The sequence below is a fragment of the Cavia porcellus genome, unplaced genomic scaffold, assembly GCF_034190915.1.
Source record: "Cavia porcellus strain 051 isolate PalLab524CR breed Dunkin Hartley unplaced genomic scaffold, mCavPor4.1 scaffold_13, whole genome shotgun sequence".
Lineage (NCBI taxonomy): Eukaryota > Metazoa > Chordata > Mammalia > Rodentia > Caviidae > Cavia > Cavia porcellus.
This window is the reverse complement of record NW_026947496.1, coordinates 33324802-33338584: the sequence shown is the minus strand read 5'-3', so window position 1 is coordinate 33338584 and position 13783 is coordinate 33324802. Positions and strand designations below refer to the sequence as shown.

At 44.7% G+C, this 13783-nt stretch overlaps 1 protein-coding gene across 1 annotated transcript in view; it reads right to left on the bottom strand.

Annotated features, from left to right (window-relative positions):
- The window catches only part of Map3k21 (mitogen-activated protein kinase kinase kinase 21), a 42205-nt gene extending 34005 nt beyond the window's left edge, over positions 1–8200 (bottom strand). Inside the window, exon 1 of the mRNA XM_013156274.2 lies at positions 7215–8200. Within this exon, the coding sequence (XP_013011728.2) occupies positions 7215–7962 (748 nt within the window). The 5' untranslated portion in view covers positions 7963–8200. The remainder of the gene's footprint in view (positions 1–7214) is intronic.
- Between the last annotated feature and the right edge of the window lie 5583 nt (positions 8201–13783).

The window sequence follows — 13783 nt, the reverse complement described above, 5'->3', positions numbered from 1 at the left end:
TTGCCCAGAGACCATATTTGCTAAGTGGCCTTTTACAGGAAGTTGGTTGTACCCAGACTTACCATGTCTCCCTCAATCCACACATGATCCTACTGGGAAATTCTTGCCCATGAGTGATGGAGCCAGAGTTCAAGTCTCAGACACCACAATCTTGTTATTTGTCCCTCAACATCAGATGGACAAGCACTAAGACATGTTCCTTTCCCTAGAGTTTCATGCCAGAACAACAGTCTTACGTTTATCTCCTATGACTAAGCATCCATGGTCACCAGTTACTATGAGTGGGATATAGTCTGCAGCCACTAAAGAAATTACATACTCAACCCAATCACCCATAAGAAGGAATTCTTACAACTGGTCTATGAATTGTAGTTTTCAAACTTGGCTCAATCATCTAGGAGGTAGAGGTTTTTGTTCTTTAGTTTTTTTTTTGAGGACAGGTCTTGCTGTGTATTTCCGGCTGAACCTGAACTCACTATGCAGCTGAAGCTGGCCTTGAACTTGTGAAGATACTCTTGCCTCAGTGTTTCAAATGCTGGGATTATAGATGCACACTACCACACCTGGCTGGGAAGTGTTTTTAAAAAATACGTTGGGGAATCCTAAAACAAGATGGATTTGTGGATATGTCAGGGATGGACCTGGGTAAAGCAAGTTAGTAAAATCATAGTGGTGGAATCTCAGTGGTAATATGTCGGCACCCACTTAAAAAATCATTTCAATTCTGATTATTTCAAGATTCTCAACTTGTTCCCACATGAGGCCCACTGAATCACAATACTTAAAAAAGATATTGGGGATCTCATTTTTAAAAGCTCATGGAGAAGGTGAGTATGGAGGCACTCTGGCAGGATGAGAAAAGAGGATCACAAGTCTGAGCCAAGCCCAGACAACTTGGCAACTTGAGATCTTGTCTCAAATTAGAAAAAGGGGCCTGGGGATGTAGTTCAGTGCAAAGGCCTTGGGTTTAATCTCCATTACTACAAAACAAACAAACAAACAGAAGCTCATACAGAGATTCTGATTCTACTTTACCTGGGGAGGTTGCTGCCTGAGACAGCAACTTTCTGTATCAATGGAACTCATCAGTTGACCTTGACATTCTTCAAGTACGTATTCTCCAAATATGGTCCATGTAAGACAGAACAGAGGACACTCCTTCTTCCTCCCTATGACAGCCAAAGGGGCCATTATGCCCCCTCCCTGTCCTCCTCAGGGCGCCCCAGGCCACTGGTCCCAGGATAACTTCAAGGCCTCAGGTCACAGTGACAGGAGCCAAGCTTGTGGGCCAGCGTTGTCTTCCCGGCTCCTGTGTTGCAGGAGAATCCTCCTAGGCCATAGCAGGCTTAAACTTGAGGCCTGTCACATGTCCCTCCCTCCCCCTGCCTGGAATCCTGGGAAAGTTTTCAAACAGGTCCGCGAAATGCACAAACTGTACACATGTGGCCCACTGATGCTCTGTATAAGCAGCTCCTTGTAGTCCTCAGTCAATGGTCAGTGTATATAATCAAGGACCCAGCCCTAAAGTGGTCTAGAAACCTGAGGCAAAGATCAGGAGAGGGCCTGAGGGAGGCAACAGAGGCTGATGGGAGAGCTCCAGAAAGGTACCAAAGGGGACCCTGATCCTGGGCCTCTGAGGAGCTGATGGGTGGCAGGGAGCTGCCAAGGGCAGGATCTGCCAAGCTAAGGGAGCCACATTTTACTGACTTTTGATTTCCACCCACATAGAGCAAAAGAGGGACTGTAATGGGTCCCTCATGCGACAACAGTCAGATTACAGAGACAGACAAGAGCATCCAACCTGTCTTCCCATTATAGTCTGAATTCAAGTGAGCCCCAAAAGTGCAGAAAATGCTACCTTCCTTGCTAAATCTGTCTTGCAAGATGCGGGGAGTTTTCCTATGAAAAATAACATATTAACACATAACAGGTCTACTGCTACTTTTATATATTAAAATTGTAAATATATCATTTAAAATATCTACTAGGGTAAATAAATATCAACGGCTCTCACCCATGGAAACAGAAGTTCTTGGGGAGTCCTGTAAGCAAATGTTTAAGAAATATTAATCCAGGCAATACAAGGAAAGGCAAAGAGGTCAAGTTCTGTGAGCAGAGACCCTCGGTTACCTCTCAGCACGGACCTTCTGCCAGCTCAGTGGCTTCAATCAGCCAGTTAAGCCCTACTGCAGCTTCTTCCCTTGTGAGCGGGGCTGAGGGTCACACTGCTCAGAGGCACTGAGAGCAGTTATGCACATAGACTGAAGGGCACCCAGATCCGGGCCGGTTGCTGCTTCTATTCCCACCACTAGGTAGCCTGGGCACCGAAGAGGAAGCATATTTGGAGAAGATAAAACTGGAGTTTCAGAATCCAAAGCAAAGTCATCACAGATCCCAGCCTTGCTAGGAGCCCTTTTGCACCTACGACCTACTACATGCACCCACCCTTACAGGTGTCTGGTTGCCCTTGGAGGTCCTGGGGACAGTTGCTAGCATTCAGTGTTACAGTTATCAGTCGGACAGCAAATGGAGTCATTATTTTCCCACTCTAGAAGGAGGGACAAATCAGAGCAAGAAAGTGGTCTGAATGAACTGACTAAAAAATTATAGTTTTTAAAACAAGGCTTGGTCATAAATCATCAACAATTTACGTCAAACAAATGTCTAAGTAAGTCGTTTTATTTTTTTATTGCTGCTATTCTGACTCTCTAACAGCAAGGTCATAAAGCAAATGACCCCAGCATTGTTCTTTTCCTTCAAAGTGTTTTTCTTTAGCAACAGATCACGCAATACTTTCTTTCTGACTCAAGGACCCTTGTGGCACCCTGGTGCCCACCACTCAGTGCACACATCCTAGCCCAGTATCTCAGGCACTGAAAACAGGGGCCTGGCCCTCACAAAACCCTGTCTCCGCTCTCCTGTTGTTCGCTCCTACGTGCCCACCAGCCCCTGAAAAAGCCATGTAATTCTATGGCAGTATTTACCTAACTGCCTTTGAAGGATTAAGAAACAATAAGCAGGTTTTTCCTACAGATTTCTGTCAGTCTTTAGGCGAGAAGAATACGGCACAGAGTATAATCAAGACAGATAACTTGCTGGAGGTCACACAGCCAGCAAGCAATGGCACTCATAGAGGTACTTCGGTTCGTGAACTTAACTCTTTCCATGATTCTGGTTGCAAACCAAACTGGATGAGAACTGAATCAAACATCCCCCATAAGGTAAACACTGACCCTAACCACTGAATTTAATTTGGTTTATGACCAGAATCGTAGAAAAAATTCCATGCATCCAGATACCACAGCTAAGTCTCACTCTCCGTAGAAGCCACGCTGGTCCATGCACATACACATCTTAATTCATTTTATTTCCCCTCTGCTTGTTCTCTTGGTAGACCATGCTAATAATTTCAAGTACACAACTGCCCTTCTTTTTCCATTAGGCTAAGCTCCCTGATGGCAGGGATATTTTTATTGTCCCATGGTTTGACACTGTCCCTGTGGCCTAGAAGACTCTGGGAAAGGGTTGAGTTTAGACATGCAATTTGATTTTTCCTCCACTCTCTAAATGCATGTATATAAAATTGAAATTTTCACAATAATCAGAATGTGTATACAAAACTGACAATTTCATTGTAGCCTAAAGTTGCCTCATGGCATTCTCCAGCTGGAGCATATAAACTTCAGTCTAGTGTTTCCACCCATCAGGCATCCTGGGAGGTACACTGCTGAGGTATAGAGGTAGAGAGCTTTTTTTTTTTTTTTTTTACAACATAAATGATGTTCAAAACTTGCAAATGTGGCTCAACTTTCAACCTGTTGCCTTCAATTTGAAAATAGACAAAGTTATTTAAAATACATCAAGTATTATTTTATTACAGACAATTCTACAATGCGATAAAACTTAACCCATTTAGAAAAGATCACAGAAAATCTTTCAAAAGTAATAAATTCTTGTGACAAATTTAAACATTTGTTATAATTAACAATTTCCATATACAGAACACATATATGTAAATATTGTACTGTTTCTCTTGTGTGAGAAACCGAAAGTGTAGATAAGAACCAGAATATACACTAGATATTATGAAATAGGAAGAAAATGCTCAGTTGGGAAGGGGAACTAGGGAGTAGAGAGGGGAAGGAAGGAAAAAGAAAAAAATGAGAAAAGATGTAAAAATGGAAAAAAGGCTTTTGTAAATAAGGAGGGGAAGAGGTATTGAAGGGAGGATAAGGGAATGCAAAACAAAAAACAAATGAACAAACCGAACAGAAATTGAAATAAACAGTAATATCCACTGACTTGAATTTAGTAGTTTTCTATAGGCTTTGTTTTGTGTGTGGAGTTTGAGTGAAAATAAAACTCAATATTGATTTTTAAAGTTTTGTTGGCACTGTCATTAACTTACTACCACCATAAGCAAATAATGAATAAAGTCAAATAAAACATGTTATAACACAGTACCTGCTACACTTAAAAATCTGAACAAGAAGTTACAGCTTCAAGTATCATAGCAAATTCAAAAGCATCTACATTTAAAATCTGAACAAGAAGTTACAGCTTCAAGTATCATAGAAAATTCAAAAGCATCTACATTTATTGGACAGAGATAACCAGACAGCCAGGATAAAGCCATTTGTGAGGCTCTATCACTTATACATTACAGTGATAATTTTATATTAATTAAGAAACTATCATAACGGTCATTCTGCAACAAATATTTCTCTAGGCTAGTGATTAACCAATTAAGTCTTTTAAAGAGCGCAAAAATTTAAAGGAAAGGGAAACTTGCCTGGCAATTACAGAAATTAAAATCCTTTAGTAAGTTTGGCAATGTATTCTCAGGGTAGAGCCTTTCAAAACTACATAGCAAAACAGGATATATCATGTTTAGGTACAAATACTCTATAATGAATGTGATCATTGTGTATGTTTAAATTGTACCAATAAATTTCAAAAGGCTGGGGTTATAGCTCAGTGGCACAGTGCCTGCCTGACAAGCACAAGATGCTGAGTTCAATTTCTGGTACAAAAACAACCCAAAAAAAGCTATGTATCCAACAAAAAAAAAAAAAAAACATAGCAAACTGTAATCTCTTTCAAAATACAAAACATTTACCTTATAATTGTAGCCTATATAAGTTTTTCAGGTGTCAATGAAAACCATTTAACTATAGTTATTGTTCCAGGATTGTATTATTTATTTTACTATTAAAGAGTATTAGCTTTTTAAAACTTTATATTTTATTTAAAAGAAGTTTACATTTTGAAAAACTGTAACATGGCTTAACATCCCTCTTATGATTTCTAAACACTACCAACCATACTGTACCTTAAGAATATGTATGGACCTCAAGAATTATTGCAACAAGCTGACTAGGTACTGTAAAAGTCCCACCTGCTGTCATTTAGCTTTCAGGTCTGAAGACCAATGCACCTCAAGCTCATTGCTTGTACTGGTCATCTGCTGTCCTGCCTGCAGCAGAATACATTCGCAAATGCCAGTTTCCATGTTATCACAGAGCTGCTGCCATGCCAAGTAGCAGAAAATGATGCTGTAGCTGTCCTTGGAATCCTTGGCTCTGCAGAAGACTCCCAGCAGCCGTCACCGAGAACAAGGCTTAGCAGGACACACAGACAAGTCACTTGTTCCATGGCAGCATGCCATAAGCATGGCACTTATTTTCTTCAACAAAAGCATAGTTTAGGAAATAAGCACACATTGGTAGTGCAGATTACCAAATTTGAAGTTATTTACAAAAATAAGTGCACTGAAAATCGCACTGTGTCTTTAACAGTCTGAAAGCAATGAATTCCACAGTCCTTCATGGAACATCCCACATCGAGGTGCTAAGATACCACCACCAGTATTCCTGCTACACTGGGTTACACTTTGCTCTGTCACTGAAGCAGCTGGGCGCTAAATCCTGCCAGATGCAGGAGCACAGAGAGTCAGGAAATGAAACCTGGAAGTATTCAACCTCATAAAGAACCACAACATTCAGATTATTACTTATGACAATGAAAACTGCTACAGTAGTTGTCTTCAAGTAAATTTCAGTACTGAGGGCTTCTGATGGACAAAGATAATCTACACAAACATAGGACAAGCCTATCATTTCTTCTTGTTACTCTTCTTTCTGCACTTAGAGGACAGTATTCCCTTTCAGCTAGGTCCTGTCTCGGCAGGTTTTACAAGCCTTGAAGATGTGTAGCTGTGGTAGGCCAATGCCAGTTCTGACTGCATCCTTTAATCCTTCAAGAGATTTCATTTCCTTCCAGGAATTGATCCTCAATACTAAAGAAAAAACTTCCAGTAGCAATTCTAACTCATTAATAAAGCAAAATTTGATAGGATTTATATTTGGGTCATTTGGGAGTTCTTTACTGACATCTGGAAAATCCATCCTGACTTATGAACAAAGTAAATGACATGTGCCAGGTCTTTGGGATTTTAAGGACGTGTGCAAGGACAATGGCTTTTCTTAACCCCAAAGTTTATAATGGAACAAAAGAGTGCTTCCTGCCTGGAAAAAAGAATCAATAATAAACTCGTGTCATATATGGAGACACAGGAAGTCAAAGGATATGAAGCCATAATTAAAATGAGAGAATATGGTAGAGCACCTCCTTACCAAGTGTAGGTCCTGAGTCCAAAAGACAGCGCGCGCGCGCGCGCATACGCGCACAAACACACACACACACACACACACACACACACACAAATCCGGAGAAGAGCAACCTCATTACATAACTTGTAAGGTGGAAATAAAGGAGCAGTTTGGCAAAGGCCAGCGGTCAAAGGAAAAGCTGGAGATTCCTCATAATCCTAGGAAGGCCTCGGTTGGTACCAAGTAAACGCGAGAAAACTCATGCATGATTGGTGCAACGAATGTATCATTTCTTGTTGTCAATTCTGTTAAGGTACCTAAAGGTCAAGCTCAAGCTCACCCCCGAAGTTTCCAGAAGGTCTAGATATTTACAAATGTTTGATCTACAAGCAAACCTGGCAAGTGTCTTTTTAAAAGGCAGCCAATGACAAGTCAAGGTGAGTCACGTGCTCCAAAGCCTGTACCTAACTCTTGCAGGCCCCACTATGCTCAGGAAAACCTGAGCGAAACATGAGGGTGGCGCTCTATAGTTAACTGTCGCCCCTTTGCACCTGAGTCCCCACGCTAGGACCCCGCCCCCAGCTGGCCCCAAAGCTCACTTACTGTTGCTGGACTTGAGGTCCCGGTGTAGGATAGGCACCAGTGCCTCCTCGTGCAGGTAAAGCATACCACGCGCGATCTGCACCGCCCAATTGACCAGCACGTGTGGAGGGATGCGGCGTGCGCGGCGCGGGCCGGGCGCACGCGGATCTGTCGCAGCCAGCGCGCGGTTGAGCGCCCCGCCGCGCGCAAATTCGAGCACCAGGCAGAGGTGCGGCTGCCGCAGGCACACGCCGCGCAGCTCGATGATGTTGGGGTGCCGCAGCATGGCGAAGAGCCGCGCCTCGCGCCTCACGCTCTCGGCCGCCGCCGCCGCGTCCTGCTCTGGATCGCGGCGCGCTGCTTTCACTGCCACCTCCTGGCCCTGCCAGGTGGCGCGGAACACCTGCCCGAAGCCGCCCGCGCCGATCAGCTCCTTGAGTTCCAGCCGCTCGAAGTCGACGTGTACTGGCGAGCCAGGCCGCGGCGGAGGGACCTGAGGCGCAGCTGGAGACGTGGGGCTGCACGGCGCCACGTAGCTGGCGGGGAAGATGCCTAGGCGGCGCCGCACCTGGCCGGCCCACCAGCCCTCGTCGCCCGACACCGCAGCGTCCTGCGACAGCACCTCCACGAGTTGACCGCGCCGCAGGCTCAGCTCATCTTCGCCGCGCGCCTCGTAGTCGTACAGCGCGGCCCATAGCCCGGTGGCCGCCCAGGACGCGCCGCCCTGGCGGGAGGAGGCGGGCGCCAGGGATCGCGGCGGATCGGCCATGGGCACAACAAGCTCGGTATCAGCCTCCGGGACGGCCCGGGGCGCGCATCGTTCGGTGTGCTGTGGCGCGCGAGTGCGCCGCGGGTTCGGGGACGGCGAGGTCACGCCCACTGCCCGCGGGTCCAGCCTAGATCCCTGCGCCTGCTCGGCCACCGAGGGTACAACTGCGATCCCCACTGCCAGAGGCGCTGTCGCCCACGGTATATTGCTGGGCCTGCAGCCCGCCAGCCGCACACTCCTTAGTGGAGGAGCGCCCCGCCCTTTCCAGGTCCATCAGCACCCCTGGGCCCGCCCCTCCTCCCCAGGTCCAGCCAGCTCCCACAGCGGTCCGCGCCCCCGGCCCCGCCTTCTTCTGAACCTGCCACCTTCCGGCCCCCACCCTCTCCGCGCGCACCTGGCGCCAAGGTGCGCCGCGCCCACGCGCCTGCGGGCGGAGCCAGGAGTGGGCAGAGTGAAGACTTCGGGAAAGTTTAGACCCAGGGTGGTAATGGTGAGGTAGCCTCTTCTCTCTACAGCCGTGGGGCGGTGTGTAGAGGCTGGCAGGGAAGAGATCCGGGCCTGGTGCCTGACTACTGGAGTGTGGCGCGGGACCTGGGCCAGCCGCGCCTCAAGGCACCAAGTGCCGGTGTTTGAAGTCTGCAGATGGCTGAAAGCACCGCCGAGCAGGCGCAGCGGCAGAGCCCGGGAGCTCAGGCTGGCTGGGCGCATGTGTCGGCCGGCTGCTCTGGGGAGGAGGGTCCTTCTGTCACCTGTGCACGCGCACGCTTACGTGCAGAGGTTGTGAGGCTCCTGGGGCAGGATATGAAGCTAAAAAAGAGTCAATTTATTAAAATTGCAAAAATTTAAGTTATCCCATAACAGTCGGATTTCCCTAGAGTCGAGATAACTCCTCCAGGTGTTTGGCTTAAGCAAGCTTGTGGACGATGTGGAACAACCTCAGGAACAGTTTAAGGAGAAAGTTGTTTGCTCCAGGGGCAGCAAGTTATATTGCCACAGTGGGAGAGGACTGGGAACAGAGACAGATGAGCCGGGATGGAGGACACTGTGTTTTGCAAGCAGTTCTGTAAGCAGGATACCCTGTTGGCCCCGAAGGGAGCAGGAGCCTTGCAAATGCTTTGGCCTGAAAAGGCCTTATGGAGCTGTATCAGGGCTTCACAACCTCTGCAGACCCCTTGTACCCTGCTCCTCTGCTGCCTGCAAACGCAGTTGCAGTTCTCCAGCTCAGGTAAACGAGACTCCTCAATGGAGTCGCCACCTAGCATCCAGAGGAGTGCCAAGAGTTTCTGAACTGTGCACTCATGGTTCAGACTCTCAAAAGCAGGAGCAGTGACCTCAACTTGCTACCCAGGAGCTACAGTCTACCTGGGCTTAATTATCCTGAAGTCTATCATTTGTTTCTTTGGGCCCTCCCATCCCCTTTTTTAAGCCCCTGAATCTGATAGTTGGGGAAGAAGGAGGGATATTGTGCACTCTTGAGAGGTGTGCTCTATAACCATGTCTTCTCTGTCCAGCCCAACACAGTCTACCTGGATGATCCCAACACAAGAGCAGAGTGGTGACACAGAGCATTGTAGCATGCTTGTGTTGTAAGTAGAAGACAGTAAAAGTAAGAACCAGGAGAATGTTCAAAGGAATTAGATCGAGGGCACGATGTTGGTGTTCAGCCAGAGAGAGAATGGCTAGCATGGCTAGAATAGGATTGCCTTCTAGGGAGAAGAGACTTCTGAGAATTGGTTTCTCGGGAAGTCTTCCTGTAGTTACACCCTGCATCTGTTATTTTAGCTCAGCAGCAAAAGTATGGACACAGAAATCTCTGAGAATCTTACAGGGGCCAAGAAGGTCATTAGGATTTTCCTAGTTAGACTATTGTTTATTCTCCACACCTTTTGGCATTTGCCCTGAGGATGAAAAAATCAACAGTGAGTGGTACAGATTATAGCAGGGCCAATTTTTAAAAAATCCTTATTTTTTCCTGTATGCGGTATATAATGACTACATTTATTGTAGGGAGTTAGTACATGTAAATAACACATTTCCATTCTATTTCCCTCTTCCCTCTACCCATATTTTTTTCCAGCATCAGATTCATTTATCTTATAAGACTTTATAAAGTTAATTATCATATATACAGATTGAAAAGCAGACTAATAGGCCAAAGAACGTATAAAACAGGTAAGACAATGGTACAAAATTCGAGTATACTATTGGATACTTTGCATTGGAATTCAACACCTTTTTATTTTTTGTCTCTCTGTTTTCCTATTACCTGGCTTTTATTTCATATTTGTATAGTTTTTTGTGTAAGAGACATCATGCAGTATTCAAGCTTATTTGTCCGAATGACTTCATCTAACTTTATGGCCTCAAGGGCATCCCTCTTCCTACAAATGACTCAAATTTATCTATTATAGCAGAACCAAATTGTATTTCTCCTCAGGTTCTCTTTCTTTGTTTCTTCTTTCTTATGGTACTGGGGATTGAACCCAGGGCCTTCCAACTGAGCTACATCCCCACCCCTTTTTAAACATTTTTTCAAGACATGTTCTTGCTAACTTGTTAAATTACCCAGTCTGAGCTCTAATATTCAGTCTCTTTGCCTCAGCTGCCCAGAGTGCTAGGATTGCACGCATGCACTACCATGAACAGTGCCAGGCTCACTATAAAAGGACCTTTACAAAGCACTAAAAATTACCCCCAGTCCTTAATAGTCTACATGACAAAATGGAACTGCGTGGAAAGCAGTCCTGCCATGTACTCAGGTGCCTCAGCTGTTTTCAGAAGAGCACTCGGTATTCTCTGAGCTGTGCTGACCTCACTGCCTTTTTATGGAATATCACTGTCACTTAAAGAAAATAGTCATTCAGAAGGATACTGGAAGACACATTCTTGAAAATGAGTCTGTTGTTCCAACAGATAGCTATGATGAGGTAAGTATTTATTGCTAAAGTTAAGATGTGAGCTTCCAAGCAGAAATCAGAACTTTGGATAGTTGTACCGGCTGTCATGAGCTCAACAACTGTGCAAGTATAGAAAGTTCTTGAAGACTTTCTTCATAAGATTGATAGTGATATTACTTTCTTGATATAGGATGAGGAAACTTGGCAACATATGATAGTGATATTAATAACTATACTTTCTTGATATTGGATGATGAAATTTGGCAACATGTGGAAAATTCCTTTATCTCAATAAACCAAAAGGCCAATGTCATTTTACTACCACAAAACCACACACAGGCAAAGGGTTCTTTCAAAGTGCATTGTGAAGGATTCACTGATAATGGCTTCAGATTCCATATTGTGGCTAATCTTTAAGAGACCACCACTGGTTTGAGTTTTGCTATGATATCGATGAATATCCACTCTCAGCTGAAGGTATCTCAGATACTTCTGCTTAGAAGAGGTCATGGTTACTGGGAGCTGGAATGTGGAGGCAGAAGGAAGGGCAGTGGACCTGGGTCGAGGTGGGCAGCATGGGAGGTCAGTGAGATGGACCTGCTGTATCTTCCTGTGGTGACTACATGAATCTGCATGCTGACAAAGTCATACAGAACCAACCCACACACAAATAATTGCACATAGAAACAGTGAGCTCCACATTAAGTCTCTGGACTTTATCAGTGGTGATTTCCTGGTTGTGATTTTTCATAATTATGCAAGCTATCACTATGAGGGAAAACTGGGTAGAAGATTTACAGAACATTGTATTGTTTCTTACAAATGCATGTAAATCTATAATTGTCTCTAAGTAAAACACTTTAAAAAAAAAACTGTACTTTTTCCAACTATCGTGCATGTCCTTATGAGGCCATCTACTTCATCCAGGGTGATATGTAACAGCAAAACAGAAACATGTAGGACAGTAATGACAAGCCTTTTAGAGCTTTCAATGATAAAACAACCCCCCGAGGCCCTGAGACACATGTCACCAACACTGTTAGAGGAGAACACAGTTGTCTACTAGATCAGACATAAAAAGGAAGTTATAAAAATAATAAATAATACCGGTCAACTTCCCTATACATTATAGCTTTAGAAAAATAATTTATTTTTCATAAAAGTATTAGATATTCTCTTGTAATAGATTATTATTTTTAAATAAAGATACAAATAAATGTTTTACATATTTCTGTCTTAACTTCCAATTCAGAAATTATTGATAGTTATTGGGCACACACACAAAAACCCAAGGTCTTCAGTTCCTTTTTGAGTGCATGCAGGAGTCCTGAGACCAGAGAGCATTAGAATTTCCCTGGATTAAATGGGGTAGAGGAGAGGAAGACCTCCCTAATGAAGATCTCACTCAGCTAGGACTTCAAGTCCTTTGCTGGATGCCCTGTGCTGTTGCTGGCCAGTGCAAACATGGCTGGAACATCTCAGCAAGCTTTCACTAAAAGGCCATGAGTCTACATTACGGGACTATACCCTCCTGTGAGCCCAGAAGAGTGGCTTTTGGGCTTCTGGCAGAGGTTGCGCAAGTGACTGACTTTTCCCTCCTTTTTCACTTGTGTTGACCTCTGTTTCCTGTCTGAATGTGAAAGGAAACAGCATGTATATTAGTAGGAGAAAGCTCCCCTTTCAATGGACACCTATTCTACCAAGGAGACAGTGGTAACCATAAGAGGAGGGGAAGAGAGAGCTACCGCTGGAATTGGTAAAGAGAAGGCCTCTGACATTTCCAACTTTAGCTTTCATGTGTAGGACTGAAATGCAGTTTACAGTGAAAAAACTGGGGGTGGAGAATGGAGAGAGTGAAAATTAATCTAGAGCTGCTCTTGCCATTACTGAGTCTTGCCTTACAGTGTCAATACTAAGACGTGAGAGCAGGCACCGCAGCACTCATGGGACAGCCAAGCCACAGAAAGGCAGGATCACTGGTGAGCGGAGTTGTTTATAGGATGATTAGTGGTTCCAGGGTGCTGGTCCCAGAGCAGGTGGCTGGCTGCCTTCGGTGAGTGTCTAGCAAAGGCGAAGGAACTTCAGGGGGCCTTCAGCAAGGGCGGGGGACACAAAAAGGACATGGATGGAGACCCAGAACTGTGATCAGTGTTCTTATTGTTGGGACCACTCAACAACAGCAAAGAATGTTGCATTTATTTATTTATTTGCAAAGCTGATAAAACTAGATTAGAAAAGATCTTAAAAACCAGGCAATGTAGGGGGCTAGGAATTCAGCTCTGTGGAACAAGCACCTGCCTGGTAAGTGTGAGGTCATGATTCCTCATACCCAGAAAAAACAGCCAGTTTGTCTGGAGATGAGGAAGGAACATAAATCCGGGAGAAATACAAAAAATGTTTCTTCAAGATTTGTGTGTTTTCTTTAAAAAGGAAACATCTATGGGAAGAAAAACTCTTCTCCAGTTTTTACTTCTCTCTGCACTTTCATACTTCTAGATGGAAAATATAGAATTGTAGGATTATTATTAATAACAATTTGATTGAATTGCGCTCATCAGGTCTAGCAGCTCCCCTCCCCCCACACAGGGCGTTGAGCCCAAGGCTTTTGCACTGAGATGTAACCAGTGCTCTGTTTTATTTTTTTATTTTGAGATAAGTCTCATTAGATCATTAAATTGCCCAGGCTGGACTCAAACTTAGGATCCTCCTACCTCACTCCCAGACTACTGGAGTTCAAGGTGTGTTCCACCGTGCAGCAGCAGTCTGCAAGACAAAAGCATCTTTCTGGCTGGCCTGGGGCTCTGCAGTGATTGTCCTTGCTGAGTTTGGCCACCCTTTGGGAATGGAGGGGTGTGTGTACGTGTGTGAGGTTTTACCTGCATGACATCATTTAGTGGGACCCAACATAACCTGCCGAGTGCGGA